Source organism: Erinaceus europaeus, chromosome 2 (genome assembly GCF_950295315.1).
Source record: "Erinaceus europaeus chromosome 2, mEriEur2.1, whole genome shotgun sequence".
NCBI lineage: Eukaryota > Metazoa > Chordata > Mammalia > Eulipotyphla > Erinaceidae > Erinaceus > Erinaceus europaeus.
This window is the reverse complement of record NC_080163.1, coordinates 82,097,120-82,114,456: the sequence shown is the minus strand read 5'-3', so window position 1 is coordinate 82,114,456 and position 17,337 is coordinate 82,097,120. Positions and strand designations below refer to the sequence as shown.

Genomic DNA, 17,337 nt, shown 5'->3' with positions numbered 1-17,337 from the left:
AAAAGGAAGAAAAGAGAGAGAGAAGTAGAGGCAGCTGTAGCAATGGCCCCCCATTTCTGAAGCATCCCCCTGCAGGTGGGGACTGGAGACTTGAACCCGAGTCCTTTCTCATAACATGTGTGCTCTATCAGGTGTGCTGCCACCTGACTCCAAGTTTATTTAAATCATTATTTTATTTTTGCTGTTTCTGGTGTCTGACAGCTAATTAACACACCATTATGATTATAACTACAATAGAATCATTTCTACCTATCTATCCTGAAAGTGGACTCTAAAGAAGAAATGGTACACATAATAAATTTAATATAGGAAATGTAACAAACATATCCAGTGCAAAAAAGTTTATAAATTACTAATAGCTACATTAATATAAAATCACTATACTTGATAAGTTTGCAACATGAATTAAAAGATAAAATTAATTCTTCAGATATCAATATTATTGCTTTCTTTAGGATAATGTTATTAATATTTTCACTTACTTCTTTTGAAGGATTCATTGGTAATGTAAAGATAGTTTTCCAATACGACCAGATAAACATTGCAAAAAGTAGATGATAAGCAATCAGGCACATAACTAAAATGAAAAAATAAAATACCATTATCATTGAAGCAATAAATGCATACAAAAATCAAGGTAATTATAAAAAACAAACAAACACTTATTTGTTCTACAATAAGCATAGACAGGTTATATTCACAATGTCTTCTTATGAATAAGATGATTTATACCATAATGGAATGAAAACAGCTACTTTACTACATTTTTGTGCCTGAACACCCTCCCCCTCCCAAAGAAAAAGCTCTGATCATACTGAAATCTATGCCCATGAGTAGAGAATTCCATCTGTGAAAAGACCTGTCTATTGACAAAATAGCCAGTAGACAACATTTCCAGATTATATTTTTAAAAAGGCAGATATGACTGTAACTCTAAATTATAAGCATATTAAATAAAAAATAAAATATTCTAGCTTTAGAAACTTTTCTATTCTGTCACTGACAGAATTGCAGACACAGCTTGTATTTGAGACACTGTTTGCTTATTTGCTTAGCTCCTGTCAAGTCTTGTGTCCCTAATCACTTTAATGACAATATATTTAAACAGAAGCCATCTGGACAAGGAGAGATTTTCTCTAACAGTAATTCAAGTGTCTTACTTACCAAATGGGACAACTGTTAAGAAAAAGATTCTGAATTTATTTAGGTAATGCACCATTTTGTGGTATTTGAAAGTCTTAATCATTACATAAATATAAAATATCAATTTTGTACAATGATATACAAAATCACTAAATATTACTATCTATACAGTATATATATACATTAATATAATTAAATTCTATAAGATATAGGTGAATAAAATCTATCAATTTAAAATATAATTTGTTGTTTTTTAATCCCAACAGTAATTTTTAACTTTTTAAAAGAATGGCAATAGTCATATTTATAGGATTTGAAACAATGATTATAGCAATATCTAAAGAATCATTGAAATTTTATTTATCAGGCAGAGGTAGATAGCATAATGGTTATGCAAACAGACTGTCATGCCTGAGGCTTTGAAGTCACAGGTTCAGTCCCCCACACCACCATAAGCCAGAGCTGATTAGTGCTCTGGTAAAAAAAAAAAAAAAATATATATATATATATATATATATATATATCCAATAAAGAATTTACATTGGTGTGCAATGACTAGATACACTGATATTTCTCATAAATTCTATATGTGACTCAAGAATGAGATAATATTTTGAGGCAAGGCAGATTTTTTTTTTATTCTGGTATCTCTAAGCCAAAAGAATCCTTGATATCATTACTGCCATTTCAAAACAGATTTCTTTGCCAAATGTTTGACAAAATTCTGGGAAGTAAAAAAAATGAGCTATCTTTAACTCCATTTTCTCTCCACATTCTCAAAGAATAATTCAGTAAACTCAACAAAATCTAAATGAATACTACGTTATTCATAATCTATGCAGATTTTAGTATATGTGCTGCTGAAGAGAGCACAAAAACAATTATATATTTTACCTTGTTCTCCAATGTTTTCCATGGACACTACAGAACAAGAGAGAGAGAGAGAGAGAAACAGATAATAGGTTACGTGAAACCTACGCCAAACATAGTACCCTGACAGAAACAACAGGGCACCTGAGTAGGTTAATAATTTGGTTTCCTTTCAAAGCAACGTTTCTTAAATCTTTGTTTAACTTCATTTAGAGGAGAGCTGAGCAATCTGTGGAGAGGGTAGAGATTCATGCTTATGTTGGCATTTTAGCTTGGCTCCCACACAGACAGCAAAACCTGCCAAGCTTGCCCTTCTGGATCTTATTCATTTATTGATTGGTTTCTCTGTTTCTTTCCAACTACATAGTTCAGACAGAAAGAAATGTTCATTCTCCAGTTTGTTGCATATCCAGAAACACTCATTGCTCTTTTTAAGTTAGCAAACTCCTGGTTAGCTCTCCAGAAAAGAAAATGTTGTGTCCTTAGCATGCATTCTCTTGAAAATTTTCTAGTACACATTCTTTGTAAAGTACAAATTCTTTTTTTTTTTTTTTTGCTATAGAAAGTTTAACTTCTTTCATTAATTACATATATATGATGTTAACTACAAAACTCCAGACATTTTATAACATTATATTTCCCATATTGATCTAAGTGTTTGATAAATTGTTACCTTTGCCTTCACCCAAGGAATCTCAGCACAAGCAAGTGACCACACCATTTTTGTTCCTTCTGCATTACCAAAAATGTTTTCCTAAATTAAGACAATGCAGAGTTGTCTTAGAAGAGGAAAAATACTCCATAACAATGCTCCAGACAAATAAAAATTAAGAAAATGACAAAAAAGTGAAAGAATAGTTCTACTAAAAAGAACTATATTTACTTTGGCTTAGATTTGTGATAAATGGCAAAGGATAAGTGTATAGCACCTAGGTCTATGAGCATACAAGTAATAAATGTAAAAAAGGAAGCTTATGAAGTCAATTTCTTACACCCAATGACTAATTTCTTTCTACTGTACAATGAGAATGAGAAGCCCTGGCTATGTGTCTTGAGAAACTACCATCGCTTATGATGTACATTTTTTTGCCTTGGCTTTATGTGGTACTTCGGATCCAACTCAGAGTCTCATACAGACATGTGCTTTACTTCTGAGACACCTCCATAGCCCAAATTTGACCTTTTAATGGAGGTCAATATTATATACAATGTCTTGGAATATAGTTGGATCACCCGAAGCAGCACTGGAATTAGAGGGCAATGTGGCAACATTTAAAAGTTTTTACCTGATCCAACCAATTTCCTCTCCAAGAGAGCAATTGAATTATCAGTTAATGCATTTCCAGTGCCAGTAGGAATGCAGTTTTTGGAAAGCAGTCCACTCAATTATTGGATTGCTCTAAGATGATGAAAAGATATGTGCTGAAATTATCATCTTTCTGGTTTTTACCTATGTTACTCAGGCTTCCAAACTATAGCAAAAATCTAAACGGCAGACCTTCCCATAGTTCAAGTTATTGTGTCCCTTTGAAATGTTCTTTTTAAAATCTGAATAATTTGATGTGGAGGAGATAGCATAATGGTTATGCAAAGAGATTCTCATGCCTGAGGCTTCAAAGTCCAAGGTTTAAACATCCCCTCACCCCTCACTCTGGCCACAGGCACAATCATAAGTCAGAACTGAGCAGTGCTCTGGTAAAACAAACAAACAAACAAACAAAAGCAATCATTTCTAGATCTTTAACCAAACCACATGTGACTCCTTTAAATGCTTCCTTTACTCTCAATATCCTTTAATATTTCTAATGTTCAGAATGGGACGGCCAGACACAGCTGATCTTTCACTTACTTATGACCTGTTCTACAAGTGTGCTTATAAATCAGAGACAACAGAGTTCATGTTCTCACAGACTCCGTGAAGTGGTTGATGCGAGGTTTCAGTAATGAGTTTAGGAAAGCTTTTCTACCATATTTGACCTCCCCATTTCCTTACGTATTTCTTTATAAGCACTCACTGGCTTCTCCATCTTCATAAATGCTCCAAAATTGAATATAACTCTTCCTTGGAACAAAATTTCAACTGAAGGCAATAGAACTAATCTAAGAAATTGGAAAAGCAATTTGATTCTTCTTGTGTGCTTATGTATGAATGATCATGCCAAAAAAAGTTCTGCTGCTTTAAATATAATGTGTTTGCTAACCCATTATTTCTGTTATCAGAAAAGAGACACTGAAACTAAAATGAAAATTTATAAAGTACACTAAGTATCAGTTGATACTACTACTATATTTGCTCTGAATTACTGTTATTTGTCCTTGGATGTATATAAAAATACCCACAAGTATATTTTAAAGCTTTTTCCCCTTTTTGAAAAATTTTTATTTACAAAAAGGAAACACTGACAAAAACCACAGGATAAGAGGGGTACAACTCCACATAGTTCCTACCACCAGAACTCCATATACCCTCCCCTCCCCTGATAGCTTTTCTATTCTTTATCCCACTGGGAGTATGGACCCAGGGACATTATGAGGTGCAGAAGGTGGAAGGTCTGGCTTCTGTAGTTGCTTCCCCGCTGCACATGGGTGTTGGCAGGTCGATCCATACTCCCAGCCTGTCTCTCTCTTTCACTAATGGGGTGGGGAACTGGGGAAGCAAGCGGGACACCAGGACATACTGGTGGAGTCGTCTTGAAACCCTACGGATCAAACAAATGGACACAATTCTCTTTCCTCATTCCCCTTCTAATGTATTGATTGCTTCTTTTCTCTTTCTTTGCTTGTATACTCTTCATATCCATGACCACTTTAACTTTGGAGCGCTCCCAAACTTAGTCCTTACACCTTTGCTGTTTATACTTGCTGTTTAACAACCTCTTGGTTGTTAAAGCTTTTTTTATTTGAAATTTATTTCCCCCGAAATGCATATGGACCACACACAAGTGTGCTGTTCTGTAAGCAGGAAATAAAACACTATCTTTCACTTTAGGGCTTATTTAACTAAGCATAATACTTTCTAGGTTCATCCAATACTGTTGCAAATAGCAGAATTTTTTTTTCTTTTGCTGTATTCTACTGTATATAGTAATTTGATAATATAATTTTGTAATGTATAACAGTTTGTTTTTCACTGAAAACAGTAAAAGAAAAAGAATAGCTGAATAGTATTCCATTGAGTGTCTATACCATGTGCTGTCTGTGCAATCATCTGCAAAGAAACACTTTGAATATTTATAGCTCTTGGTTATTATAAATAATGTTGTGATGACATGAGGATATATATATTTCTCTGAATAAGTGATAATATAAATTAATTAATTGTTTAAAATTTCTTTATTGGGGAATTAATGTTTTACATTTGACAGTAAATACAATAGTTTGTACATGCATAACATTTCTCAGTTTTCCATATAACCATACAAACCTCTTCTTGGACCTGTATTCTCCCCCTACCTATCCCCACCCCAGAGTCTTTTACTTTGGTACAATACGCCAATTCCAGTTCAGGTTCTACTTGTGTTTTCTCTTCTAATCTATTTTTTTCAACTTCTGCCTGAGAGTGAGATCATCCCATATTCATCCTTCTTTTTCTGACTTATTTCACTTAACAAGAATTTTTCAAGGTTCATCCAAGATCAGCTGAAAACGGTGAAATCACCATTTTTTATAGCTGAGTAGTATTCCATTGTATATATATATGGTATATATATACAATGGTATATATATACCATATATATATATGTGGTATATATATATATATATATATATATATACCACAAATTGCTCAGCCACTCATCTGTTGTTGGACACCTGGGTTGCTTCCAGGTTTTGGCTATTACAAATTGTGCTGCTAAGAACATATGTGTACACAGATCTTTTTGGATGGGTATGTTGGGTACCTTAGGATATATGCTCAGGAGAGGAATTGTAGGATCATAGGGTACATCCATTTCTAGCCTTCTGAGAGTTCTCCAGACTGTTCTCCACAGAGGTTGGACCAATTGACATTCTCACCAGCAGTGCAGGAGGGTTCCTATGACCCCACCACCTCTCCAGCATTTGCTGCTGTTACCTTTTCTGATGTGTGACATTCTCACAGGAGTGAAATGGTATCTAACTGTTGTCTTTATTTGCATTTCTCTGACAATCAAAGACTTGGAGCATTTTTTCATCCTTTTGGATCTCTTCTTTGGTAAATACTCTGTCCATGTCCTCTCCCCATTTTTGGATGGGGTTATTTATTTTCTTGTTGTTGAGTTTGGCAAGCTCTTTATATATTCTGGTTATTAGCTTCTTGTCTGATGAATGGCATGTAAACATCTTCTCCCATTCTGTGAGGGGTCTCTTGGTTTGGGTAGTGGTTTCTTTTGCTGTGCAGAAGCTTTTTAATTTGATGTAGTCCCATAGGTATGCCTGCTTTAGTCTTCTTTGTAATAGGATTCGTTACATTGAATATGTCTTTAAAATTTATGCGGAAAAGGGTTCTGCCACTATTTTCCTCTATGTATCTGATAGTTTCTGTTCTACCATTCAAGTCCTTGATCCACTTGGAATTTACTTTAGTTTTTGGTGAAATATAGTGGTTTAGTTTCATTCTTCTGCATGTTTAAACCCATTTTTTCCAACACCATTTGTTGAAGAGACTCTGCTTTCCCCATTTAATAGTCTGAGCACCTTTGTCAAAGATTAGATGTCCATAGGTGTGGGGGCTTACTTCTGGGCTCTCAATTCTATTCCACCGGTCAGTGTGTCTGTTCATGTTCCAGTTCCAAGCAGTTTTGATGACAATGGCTCTATAATACAATTTGAGATCTGGGAGTGTGATGCCTCCAGTTCTGTTCTTTCTTCTCAAGGTTGTTTTGGCAATTCTAGGTCTCTTCTGGTTCCAGATAAACATTTGTAGCATTTGTTCTATTCTCCTAAAAAAAAATGTGATTGGGATCTTGATGGGGATAGCATTCAATTTGTATATGGCTCTGGGTAGTACACTCATTCTGATGATGTTAATTCTTCCAACTCATGAGCATGGAATATCTTTCCACTTCTTTGTGTCTATTTCAATTTCCTTGAGTAGTGACTCATAATTTTCAGTATACAAATCTTTCACTTCTTTGGTTAGGTTTATTTATAGATATTTTGTTGTTTCTATTGCTATAGTAAAAGGAATTGATTTCTGGATTTCTTCTAACATGGTGTTTGCATAGAGGAATGCCACTGACTTTTGAATGTTAATTTTGTAGCCTGACACTTTATTGTATTGCCTGATGATTTCCAAAAGCTTTTTGCTGGATTCCTTAGGTTTTCCTATGTATACTATCATGTCATTTGCAAATAGGGTAGAGTTTGACTTCTTCTCTTCCAATCTGTATGCCTTTAATTCCTTGCTCTTGCCTGACTGCTATGGCAAGAACTTCCAACACTATTTTGAATAATAATGGTGATAGTGGGCAGCCCTATCTAGTACCTGATCTGACAGGAAATGCTTCCAGTTTTTCACCATTGAGTATGATGTTGGCTGTAGGTTTGGTATATATAGGCTATACAACCTTAGGAATTTTCCATCTATTCCCATTTTTTGTTGTGTTTTGATTATAAAGGGATGTTGTATTTTGTCAAAGGCTTTCTCTGCATCTATTGATATGACCATGTGGTTTTTGTTCTTGCTTTTGTTGATGTGGTGGATCACGTTGATTGATTTACATATATTAAACCAACCTTGCATCCCTGGGATAAACTCCACCTGGTCATGATGAACAATCTTTTTTATATACTGCTGTATCTGGTTGGCTAGAATTTTGTTCAATATTTTAGCATCTATGTTCATCAGAGTTATTGGTCTGTAATTTTCTTTTTTGGTTGTGTCCCTGTCTGCTTTTGGTATAAAAGTGATGTTGGCTTCATAGAAACTGGAAAGGAGTATTCCAGTGTCTTCAATCTTCTGGAAGACTTTTAAAAGTACAAGTATTAGCTCTTCTTTGAAGGTTTTGTAGAATTCATTTGTAAAACTATCTGGTCCAGGATTTTTATTTTGGGGAAAGTTTTGGATAACTGTTTCAATTTCATTAGCTGTGATGGGCCTGTTCATGTTATTTAGTTCCTCTTTACTTAATTTTGGAAGTTCGTAGGTGTCTAGGAAATCATCCATTTCTTCCAGGTTCTCTAGCTTGCTGACATATAGTTGTTCATAGAAGCCTCACATGATATGTTGAGTTTCTGTGGTGTCTGTTGTGATATCTCCTCTTTCATTTATGATCAAATTTATTTGAGTCTTCTCCCTTTTTTGTTTTGTGAGTGTGGCTGAAGGTTTGTCGATTTTGTTCACTCTTTTGAAGAACCAACATTTACTTTCGCTGATCTTTTGTAAGGTTTTCTTATTTTTCAATGTTATTTATGTCTGCCCTAACTTTAGTAATTTCTGTCCTTCTGGTTGCTTTAAGGTTCCTTTCTTCTTCCTCTCCTCCCCCTCCTCCTCCCCCACCTCCTCTTTCTTCATCTTTAAGATGTGCAATTAGGCTGTTTGTGCTTTCTCTTGTTTCTTAATGTGTGCTTGTATGGCTATGAACTGCCCTCTCGCTACTGCCTTAGCTGTGTCCCAAATATTTTGATAGCTTGTGTCTTCATTTTCATTGAACTCTTGAAACATTTTTATTTCTTCCTTTATTCCTTCTTTGACCCAGTAGTTGTTAAGTAGTGTACTGTTGAGCTTCCATATTTTGGGACTATACTAATCTTCTGTTGATTGTTGAGTGTTAGTTTAATTCCACTGTGGTCTGAGTAGATGCTTGGGATGATTTCAATGCTCTTGAATTTGCTGATCCTGTCTTTGTGGCCTAACATATGGTCTATCCTTGAGAACGACCCATGTGGACTTGAGTAAAATGTGTATTCCAGTTTCTTGGGATGAATGACTCTGAAAACGTGCAATAGTTCTAGTTTATCTATCTCTTCATTTAGCTCCCTCGTGTCTTTATTGATTTTCTGCCTGGATGATCTGTCAAGTTGAGAGAGTGGGGTGTTGAAGTCCCCTACTATGACAGTGTTGCTGTTAATATATTGCTGTAGCTCTTTCAGTAGATGTTTGACGTATTTAGATGGCTTCTCATTGGGTATATAGGTGTTAATAATTGTTTAGTCCTCTTGATTTACTGATTCACTGAGCATTAAGTAGTGTCCATCCCTATCTTTTTAAATTTTATTTATTTTAAAGTCTATCCTATCAGATATGAGAATAGCTTTTCTTGCCCTTTTTTGTGGGCCATTGGCTTGTATGATAGTTTACCATCCTTTCACTTTGAGTCTGTGTTTGTCTGTTGAGTTAGGTTTGTTTCCTGTAGACAGCATATTGTTGGGTTGTGTTTTCTGATCCATCTTCCTACTCTGTGATTTTTAATAGGTGAATTCAGGCCACTGATATTTATTGATACCCAAGATTGAAGATATTTTAATGCCATTCTTGTAGTTTTAGAGTGTTCTGACATATGGCATATTTATGGTGGTCTGACTATTTCTAGGAGACTTTTCAGAACTTCTTTCAGGGCAGGCTTGGTGATAGTTGATTCTTCAACAGTTGCTTGTCTCGAAGGTTTTTATGCCTCCATCTATTCTGAATGACAGTCTAGCAGGATACAGTAGTCTTGATTGAAAACCTTTCTCATTTAGCACTCAGTAGATATCTTGCCATTCTCTTCTGGCTTGTAGTGTTTGTGTAGAGAAGTCTGCTGCTAATCTTATGGGTTTTCCTCTGTAGGTGACTCTTTGTTTTTCTCTTGCAGCCTTCAGGATCCTTTCTTTATCCTTATTCCTTTCCATTCTAAATATGATGAATTAGTTTATTTTTAATGAGACAGAGACTGGGATGTCAGACTTGTAATCACTATGCTTTATCACTGACTCATAACCCTGAAAAAAACTTCATTTTTTAAGAGAGTTGTCATAGGGGTGTAGCTTTATATTTCTCCTAGATAGGTATCAGGACAACTTACTCAATATTAAATTGTCATTCTCTCCCTTGTCCCTCACTCCCACCACTATAGTGTAGTTCATCTCCAATCTTCTTTCAACCACCATCCTATCTCCCCCCTTGTGAATTCTTGGATCTGCTGAAACTGACACCAGTTTAATAATGAAAACCTTTATTTTCTTTACTTATTTATTTATTTATTTATTTTTAACAGAGCACTAATCAGCTTTGGTTTATGTGGTGTGAGGAATTGGAGGGTGGGGTGGGGTTGAACCTGGGACTTTGGAGCCTCAGGTATGGTATTCACTTTGCATAACCATTATGCTATCTACCTGACCCAAAACCTTAATCCTTTATGTGACATTTAACCCAGGTGAGAACTTTTCTTACAGGAAAATTCAACCCTAGGTGTGGTATAATCTGCTTAATTTAATGAATAAAACAGTTACATTTTCAGGGGCATGAAGATAGCTCAGCCAGTAGAGTGCACATTTCACTAACAGTGGGGGTCCAGGTTTTAGCACCATGCAAATGGGAAGTTTCACAAGAAATGGAGCCATATCCTCTCTTTCACTGTCTATCTTTTTTTTAAGGTTGTTAGGTGTGGTGGAGTCATGTAGGTGTGAAGCCCCAGCAAATGCTCTGGTAACAAAAATAAAATGCATATATTATAAATAATAATAGATTCCATTTTCTGAAAAAGATCTATATTTTATATTCACCTCACATAATGTTGATGCAATTTATTCTAAGATATAAGAAAGCACTTCCAACATATAGCACATATACATTTGGTGACTAAATCTAAATGATAATGACACAGTGGATAACAGTTTTAATTTTCATCGAATTTATTTGCAAGTCAGCAAAATAGCTCCCTTGGACAATATGGAAAGAAAAAAGTGTACAGAAAAAAATCATCTGCTTTTTTTTTTTTTCCTTTGGGTTACCCTAATACCTTTGGGGCTTTATCCTGCAATAGTGATACTTCATTTTAGAGATTTCTAACTCTTCAATATACTCAATATACTACTGAAAACTAAAATTCCTCCCTGATTAGTTTTGGCATAGATAGGCAACAGCAACTCTGGTTTACAGAAATATCCTAAGGAATTGCATCACTTTCTTGACAGTGATAATGTATGGGAAGAGAGATATAGTAAATCATTACCAGAGTCACAAAGGGTGTGTCTGTTGCAAAGAGAGTAGTATGTAGGTCACTGAGTATTAGATCTTGGATTCTGGAACCATGTTAAGTTTCGTTTGCCAATTCTGATATTTATAACACTTTTCTCAACCTCCTCCCCTTCTCTCATTAATAATTCTCCTAATAATTAGAGATAAGCTCTGCCATCAGTTTAAATATGATGAATAATACCTTTTTCCCCCCTCCAGATAATACTGGGGCTCAGGCCGGCACTGAGAATCCACTGCTCCTGCAGCTCTTTTTCCTCCCCTTTTTTTATTGGATAGGATAGAGAGAAATTGAAAGAGGAAGGGGATATAGTGAAGGAAAGAGAAAGACAGATATATACAGAGCTGCTTCACCACTCATGAGGTATTATCCTGCAGGTGGGGAGTGAGTGCTCAAACCCAGATCCTTGAGTTTAGAACTATGAGCGCTTAACCAGGTGCACCACCATTTGGCTTCCATGAATAATACTTTTTATTGTAGGATGTTTAAAAGTCAGAGCTAAGTCAGAAAGATAAAGATGAGTATGAGAGGGGAGTCCGGCGGTAGCGCAGCGGGTTAAGCACACGTGGCGCCAAGCACAAGGGCCTGTGTAAGGATCCCGGTTCAAGCCCCTGGCTCCCCACCAGCAGGGGGAGTCGCTTCACAGGCAATGAAGCAGGTCTGCAGGTGTCTGTCTTTCTCTCCCCCTCTCTGTCTTCCCCTCCTCTCTCCATTTCTCTCTGTCCTATCCAACAATGACGACGACATCAATAACAACAATAACTACAACAACAATGAAAAACAACAAGGACAACAAAAGAGAAAATAAACAAATAAAATATATATATAAAAAAAGATGAGTATGAGATGATCCCACTCATGAACAGAAGTTGAGAAAGAAGAACAGAAAGGGAAACTAAAAGCAGGATCTGACTAAATCTAGGGTAGGGCACCAAAGTAAAAACCCTGTGGTGAGGGGGAGGGTGGACATTCAGTTTCCTGGGGCGGTGGGAGTGGGGGTGGGGGTGGGAGTGGGGGTGGGTGGCAGGAGACACAGTCTTTTGGTGGTAGGAATGGTGTCTACGTACACTCCTATTAAATTGTAGTCATATAAATCACTATTTAATTAATATGAGAGGGGAATAATTGATTGTATGTCTCGAACTTTTTAAATCACAGACTGAGTCTTTTTAATACATAGGCTGAGTCTTAGATATGTTGATTCTCTCAAAAGCCTAGACCAGGGAGAACAGAAGCAACTGGTGGCACAGCTATATACAAGATGTTGGGTATTGTACAGCAAATCCTAACAAAAGGACTTTTCAAAGTTAACCCAATTACCAAATAATGTGATGATAACAATAACTATCCACTGCAAAAACGGTATCATCTGTTTTCTATCTACACCATGCCTCGGCCTCGCGTGAGCTTCATGTGCAGCTTGGCGATACGAGAATCCGGCATGAAGCCCAGCCAGTCTATCTTGGCGTTACTCTCGATCGCACTCTGTCATTTCACGAACATCTCATAAAAACTGCAGCAAAGGTGGGCGCGAGGAATAACATCACTGCAAGACTGGCCAGCTCCTCATGGGGCGCGAGCACTTCCACACTACGATCATCATCTCTGGCATTATGCTATTCCACTGCAGAATACTGTGCCCCAGTATGGTTCCGTAGCCCCCATGTCCACTTGGTCGATTCCAAATTATATTCCTCCATGAGGATAATTTCTGGAACCATCCGTTCTACCCCAGTTCCATGGCTGCCAGTTCTTAGCAACATTGCCCCGCCAGATATTCGTCGGGATGCGGCATCATCTAAGTTCATTTCCCACGTCTACGCTCGACCGGACCTGCCAATATACGTGGATATCTTCGCCCACCTTGACGTCTCGTCACCCACTCTGGTCCCCTACGCCTACACTGAACTTCTCTGTTCCAGTCTCTTGGAAACAGAGTTGGCAGTCAGCTGAGGTAAAGAACAAACACCTCATCACAGACCCCCGCAAGCGTCAACCCGGCTTTGACCTAGCACGTTATGATTGGGCCCTCCTCAATCGCTATCGAACAGGCCATGGCCGGTGCGCCGCTATGTTCCATCGCTGGGGAGCCAGAGACGACCCGAACTGCCCCTGTGGCTCCAGACAGACTATGACCCACATAGTCAATGACTGCCACCTCTCCAGATTCAAAGGAGGTCTCGAAACTTTACATCAGGCTCAACCTGATGCTGTTGACTGGCTACAGAAGAAGGGCAAACGCTAGAAGAAGAAGAACTATCCATTGTCTTCTTGAACCCTAAGACAGCAGGAACCTCACATTTCCACAATAGAGCCTATATTTCCCCCAGTCCTGGAACCTTAGGGTGGGGTGCACTTTCCTGCATGCTTCTCTCAATTTATATCAAATAATATTGCATCTGCCGATCACAACCTGATGAAAGCCAGGAGTGCCACCTCAACATGCTTCACTTCAGATTGTGTCCAGAGACTTCAGGTGTGGAATGACAACCCTTCAGCTTCATTACTTGGGTGAGACATTTCCTTTCATAGTATTTTCTAATTCCATTCCACTTCCTAACAAAGTCCCAAAACCTAGATATAGACCAGGTCCCCTGAGATAGAGCATATGTTCACACTTGTCCATAAACTTGGGCAAAATACATACCTGAGAGCAAAAGTACACAATAGTCTGCAGTGAGTAGCCCCCCAACACTTCATCTGCACTATTCTAGCCTTTAGGTCCTTAATTGTTCAACAGTTTGTTTGGCTTTGTATGTTAACTCTCTTTTCAGCCACCAGGTTCTGGATGCCAGCAGGATGCCGACCAGACTTTCCTGGACAGATGACCCCATGAGTGTGTCCTGGAGCTCTGCTTCCCCAGAGCCCCACCCTACTAGGGAAAGAGGCAGGCAGGCTGGGAGTATGGATCAACCAGTCAATGCCCATGTTCAATGTGGAAGCAATTACAGAAGCCAGACCTTCTACCTTCTGCAACCTATAATGACCCTGGGTCCATGCTCCCAGAGGGATAAAGAATAGGAAAGCTATCAGGGGAGGGGATGGGATATAGAGATCTGGTGGTGGGAATTGTGTGGAGTTGTACCCTCCTATCCTACGGTTTTGTGAATGTCTCCTTTTTAAAATAAATAAATATAAATATAAAAATAAAAAATTTGGTGTAAAAATAGAACAAATATAACCAAAGTTAAAATATGCCATTGTTGGGCCAGCAAAATAGCTTATTTGGATAGCATGCAGCTTTGCCATATGTTTGAGCCATATTGGAGATTGGCCCACACCACAGAGAAGAAGTCTCAGTCTTCTTCTTCTAGCGTTTGCCCTAGAAGTCTCAGTGCTATGGTTCCTTTCACTCTCTCTTTGTCTTTATGCTCCTCTATCTCCATCTAAAAAATAATAATAAAAGTATGAGGCCATCAGTCAAAATGAACAACAATAACTCTTATTACATCCAACTGTCTTGAATATATATTCTGGAAAATACAAAGCAAAAATGTATAGCTGACTTATCTCTTTTGCATAAATTATCAAACAATCATTTGAATCAGGGATTTGTAAAATAAAGTAAAATAAAGTTGTCAATTCAAATATAACTATACACTTATTTCTTCTTGTGACCCCCCAACAGGAATTTGGGACAATTAGCCTACGAATGAAGTCAGCCTGAGAAGTCAGCCTGGGGACAAGGGATTGTGGGTGCAGGGACTATATAAGCAAAGTCTTGCAGCAGCTCCCTCTCTTGATTGGATTCCCTTCATCATGGCACTGTCCTGTTGGTGTGGCTCCAGGTTGCTCCTGCTCTCTTCATGTGGTGGTCTTGGTTAATTCAGTTGTGGACTTTGGACTTTTGCATATTTTCTCAACTAGATTTCTCCCCTCACGTTTACAGTGATTTTTATGAATAAACGTCTCCTTTGTTTAACCTTAAATGGAGCCACGTGTTAGCAACAATTTCTGTAACTTAAGTTTTATCAAAACACAGGCATACCCATTCCCTTACATGGTGGTTTTAGTGTCACATGGTGGAGTTAGATAGCCATCACAATATTGACAGCAGAGTTTAAAATATTTACTATCTATAGAAGAGATTCCAATCCCTATGTATTTAGCTTTCATCCTCTAGAGAAATAAAACCAGTACTGTGTGTGTGTGTGTGTGTGTGTGTGTGTGTGTGTGTGTGTGTGTGTGTGTGTGTGTATGAGTGTAGAGAGAGACAAGTGATTTAAGAACTTGGTTCTCACATGTTTGTGTGAGCCAGGAAGTCTGAAATATGCAGAGCAGACTGAAAAGCTAGAAGAACAGTGAATAGATAATGTTGGAGTCCTGAGTATGAGACAAACTTACCTCTTTAGTAAATCTAGTATTTGTTCTTAAGATCTTTAGGTGATTACATGAGGCTCATTCACTTTATCTGGAGAGTAACCTGCTTTACTCAAATGTTTAAATCACATGATAGAAAATACTTCCACAGTAACATCTAGACAGGTATTTAACTCCACAACTGACTGACAGAGCCTACCGAAGTTGGTAGCACATCCTAAATCTGTAATTTAGTCCTCTTCTGGAAATACTGTACTAAGAATATATGTGCTGTTATTTTGTTTCAGTTCTATAGTCAGGTATTTAATTTAATAAATAAATTGAAATTATATCTTAAAAATTAAGCACTGCATATCTTTATCTGTTGGAGAAAACAATAAATTATCTGTCATAGCTACATATAATCCTACACAAATTAAGTTTATTTCTCTACCCATATGTTCTATTTTTATTACTCATTTTGATTAAAGCTAGGGGATCATTACAGAGATCATCCTATACTTTCCAAAATACCCTTTAAAAATTGAGTTTGCTGATTTTTACACTATACCTATTGCCAAGTAAAAGCTTAGTCAGCCACTGATAATTCTGAAATTCTAGTCATAAGTACATCCAAAAACCCAAAATTTCAGCTACTATAATACGCCTTCATAGTAGATAAAAAATGTACTTCCCCCCCCCAAATTAGCAAAGAACAGTTACATAATTGTTTCTAGAACAGTTTGGTTTGGGGGCATTTTCATTGCAGATGAACTGCTGTGATCTTCTTATTTCTTTCCTTAATCTAAATTTTCTTTTTCTCACTTTCACAAACTCTATGGAAAGATTATACTGATTTTTTTGTATATACACAGTAATTTTTCTATGTAAAACTATTATGCTATTTCATCATTCAATTAGATAAAGATTTGTTTTAGTCCTATATAGGCAGTCTGATAATGAAGAATACTCAAAATAAAGATTTGGCTCTAGTGAGTTCTAAGAATAATTGTATATCCAACCTGTATTTCTTTCTGATTATCTTTAACACATATGCTGAAGCTCATTAACTGATACTTAGGTAAAGTGGTAAGTAAGTAAGTGGTTAGGTAGGCGGCTCAGAGTTAGGGTGAAAGACCGAGTTGTGTCCTTGTGAGTTCCAGTTCTCTCTGCCTCTTGTTAAATATAAGTACTTTTTGGAGAAGATTCAAATTAATAGAATTGTAAATGATAGAGGAGATATCACAACTGATACCACAGAAATCCAGAAAATCATGCGAAACTTCTATGAAGAACTATACACCACCAAACTAGAGAATCTGGAAGAAATGGAACAATGCCTAGAAACATATGCCCTTCCAAAACTGAACCAAGAAGAACTACAAAACCTAAATGCACCAATCACAGACATAGAAATTGAAACCATTATTAAGAATCTCCCCAACAACAAAAGTCCTGGACCAGATGGCTTCACAAACGAATTCTACAAAACGTTCAGGAAACAGTTAATATCCATAGTCCTAAAGCTTTTCCATAAGATCAAAGAAACAAGAATACTCCCTTCCACCTTCTATGAAGCCAACATCACCCTGATACCAAAAGCAGACAGGTACACAACAAAAAAGAAAAACTACAGACCAATATCTCTGATGAACATAGATACCAAAATATTAAAAAAGATCTTGGCCAACCAGATACAGCAGCATATCAAAAAGATTGTTCATCACAACAAAGTGGGATTTATCCCAGGAATGCAAGGTTGGTTTAGCATACATAAGTTAATCAATGTCATTTACTACATCAATAAAAGCAAAGCCAAAACCACATGATTATTTCAATAGATGCAAAGAAAGCCTTTAACAAAATCCAA

The 17,337-nt window shown here is 37.0% G+C and overlaps 1 protein-coding gene across 3 annotated transcripts in view; it reads right to left on the bottom strand.

Annotated features, from left to right (window-relative positions):
- The window catches only part of ZDHHC2 (zinc finger DHHC-type palmitoyltransferase 2), a 110,127-nt gene that overhangs the window by 62,241 nt on the left and 30,549 nt on the right, over positions 1 to 17,337 (bottom strand). For 2 of the 3 annotated variants that reach the window (XM_060183419.1, XM_007516279.3), the window contains exons 2-3: positions 2,038 to 2,064; positions 483 to 577 (exon numbers count right to left, since the gene is read on the bottom strand). In XM_060183419.1, coding sequence (XP_060039402.1) covers positions 483 to 577; positions 2,038 to 2,064 — 122 coding nt within the window. The remainder of the gene's footprint in view (positions 1 to 482; positions 578 to 2,037; positions 2,065 to 17,337) is intronic. The other variant, XM_060183416.1, reaches the window with a different exon arrangement.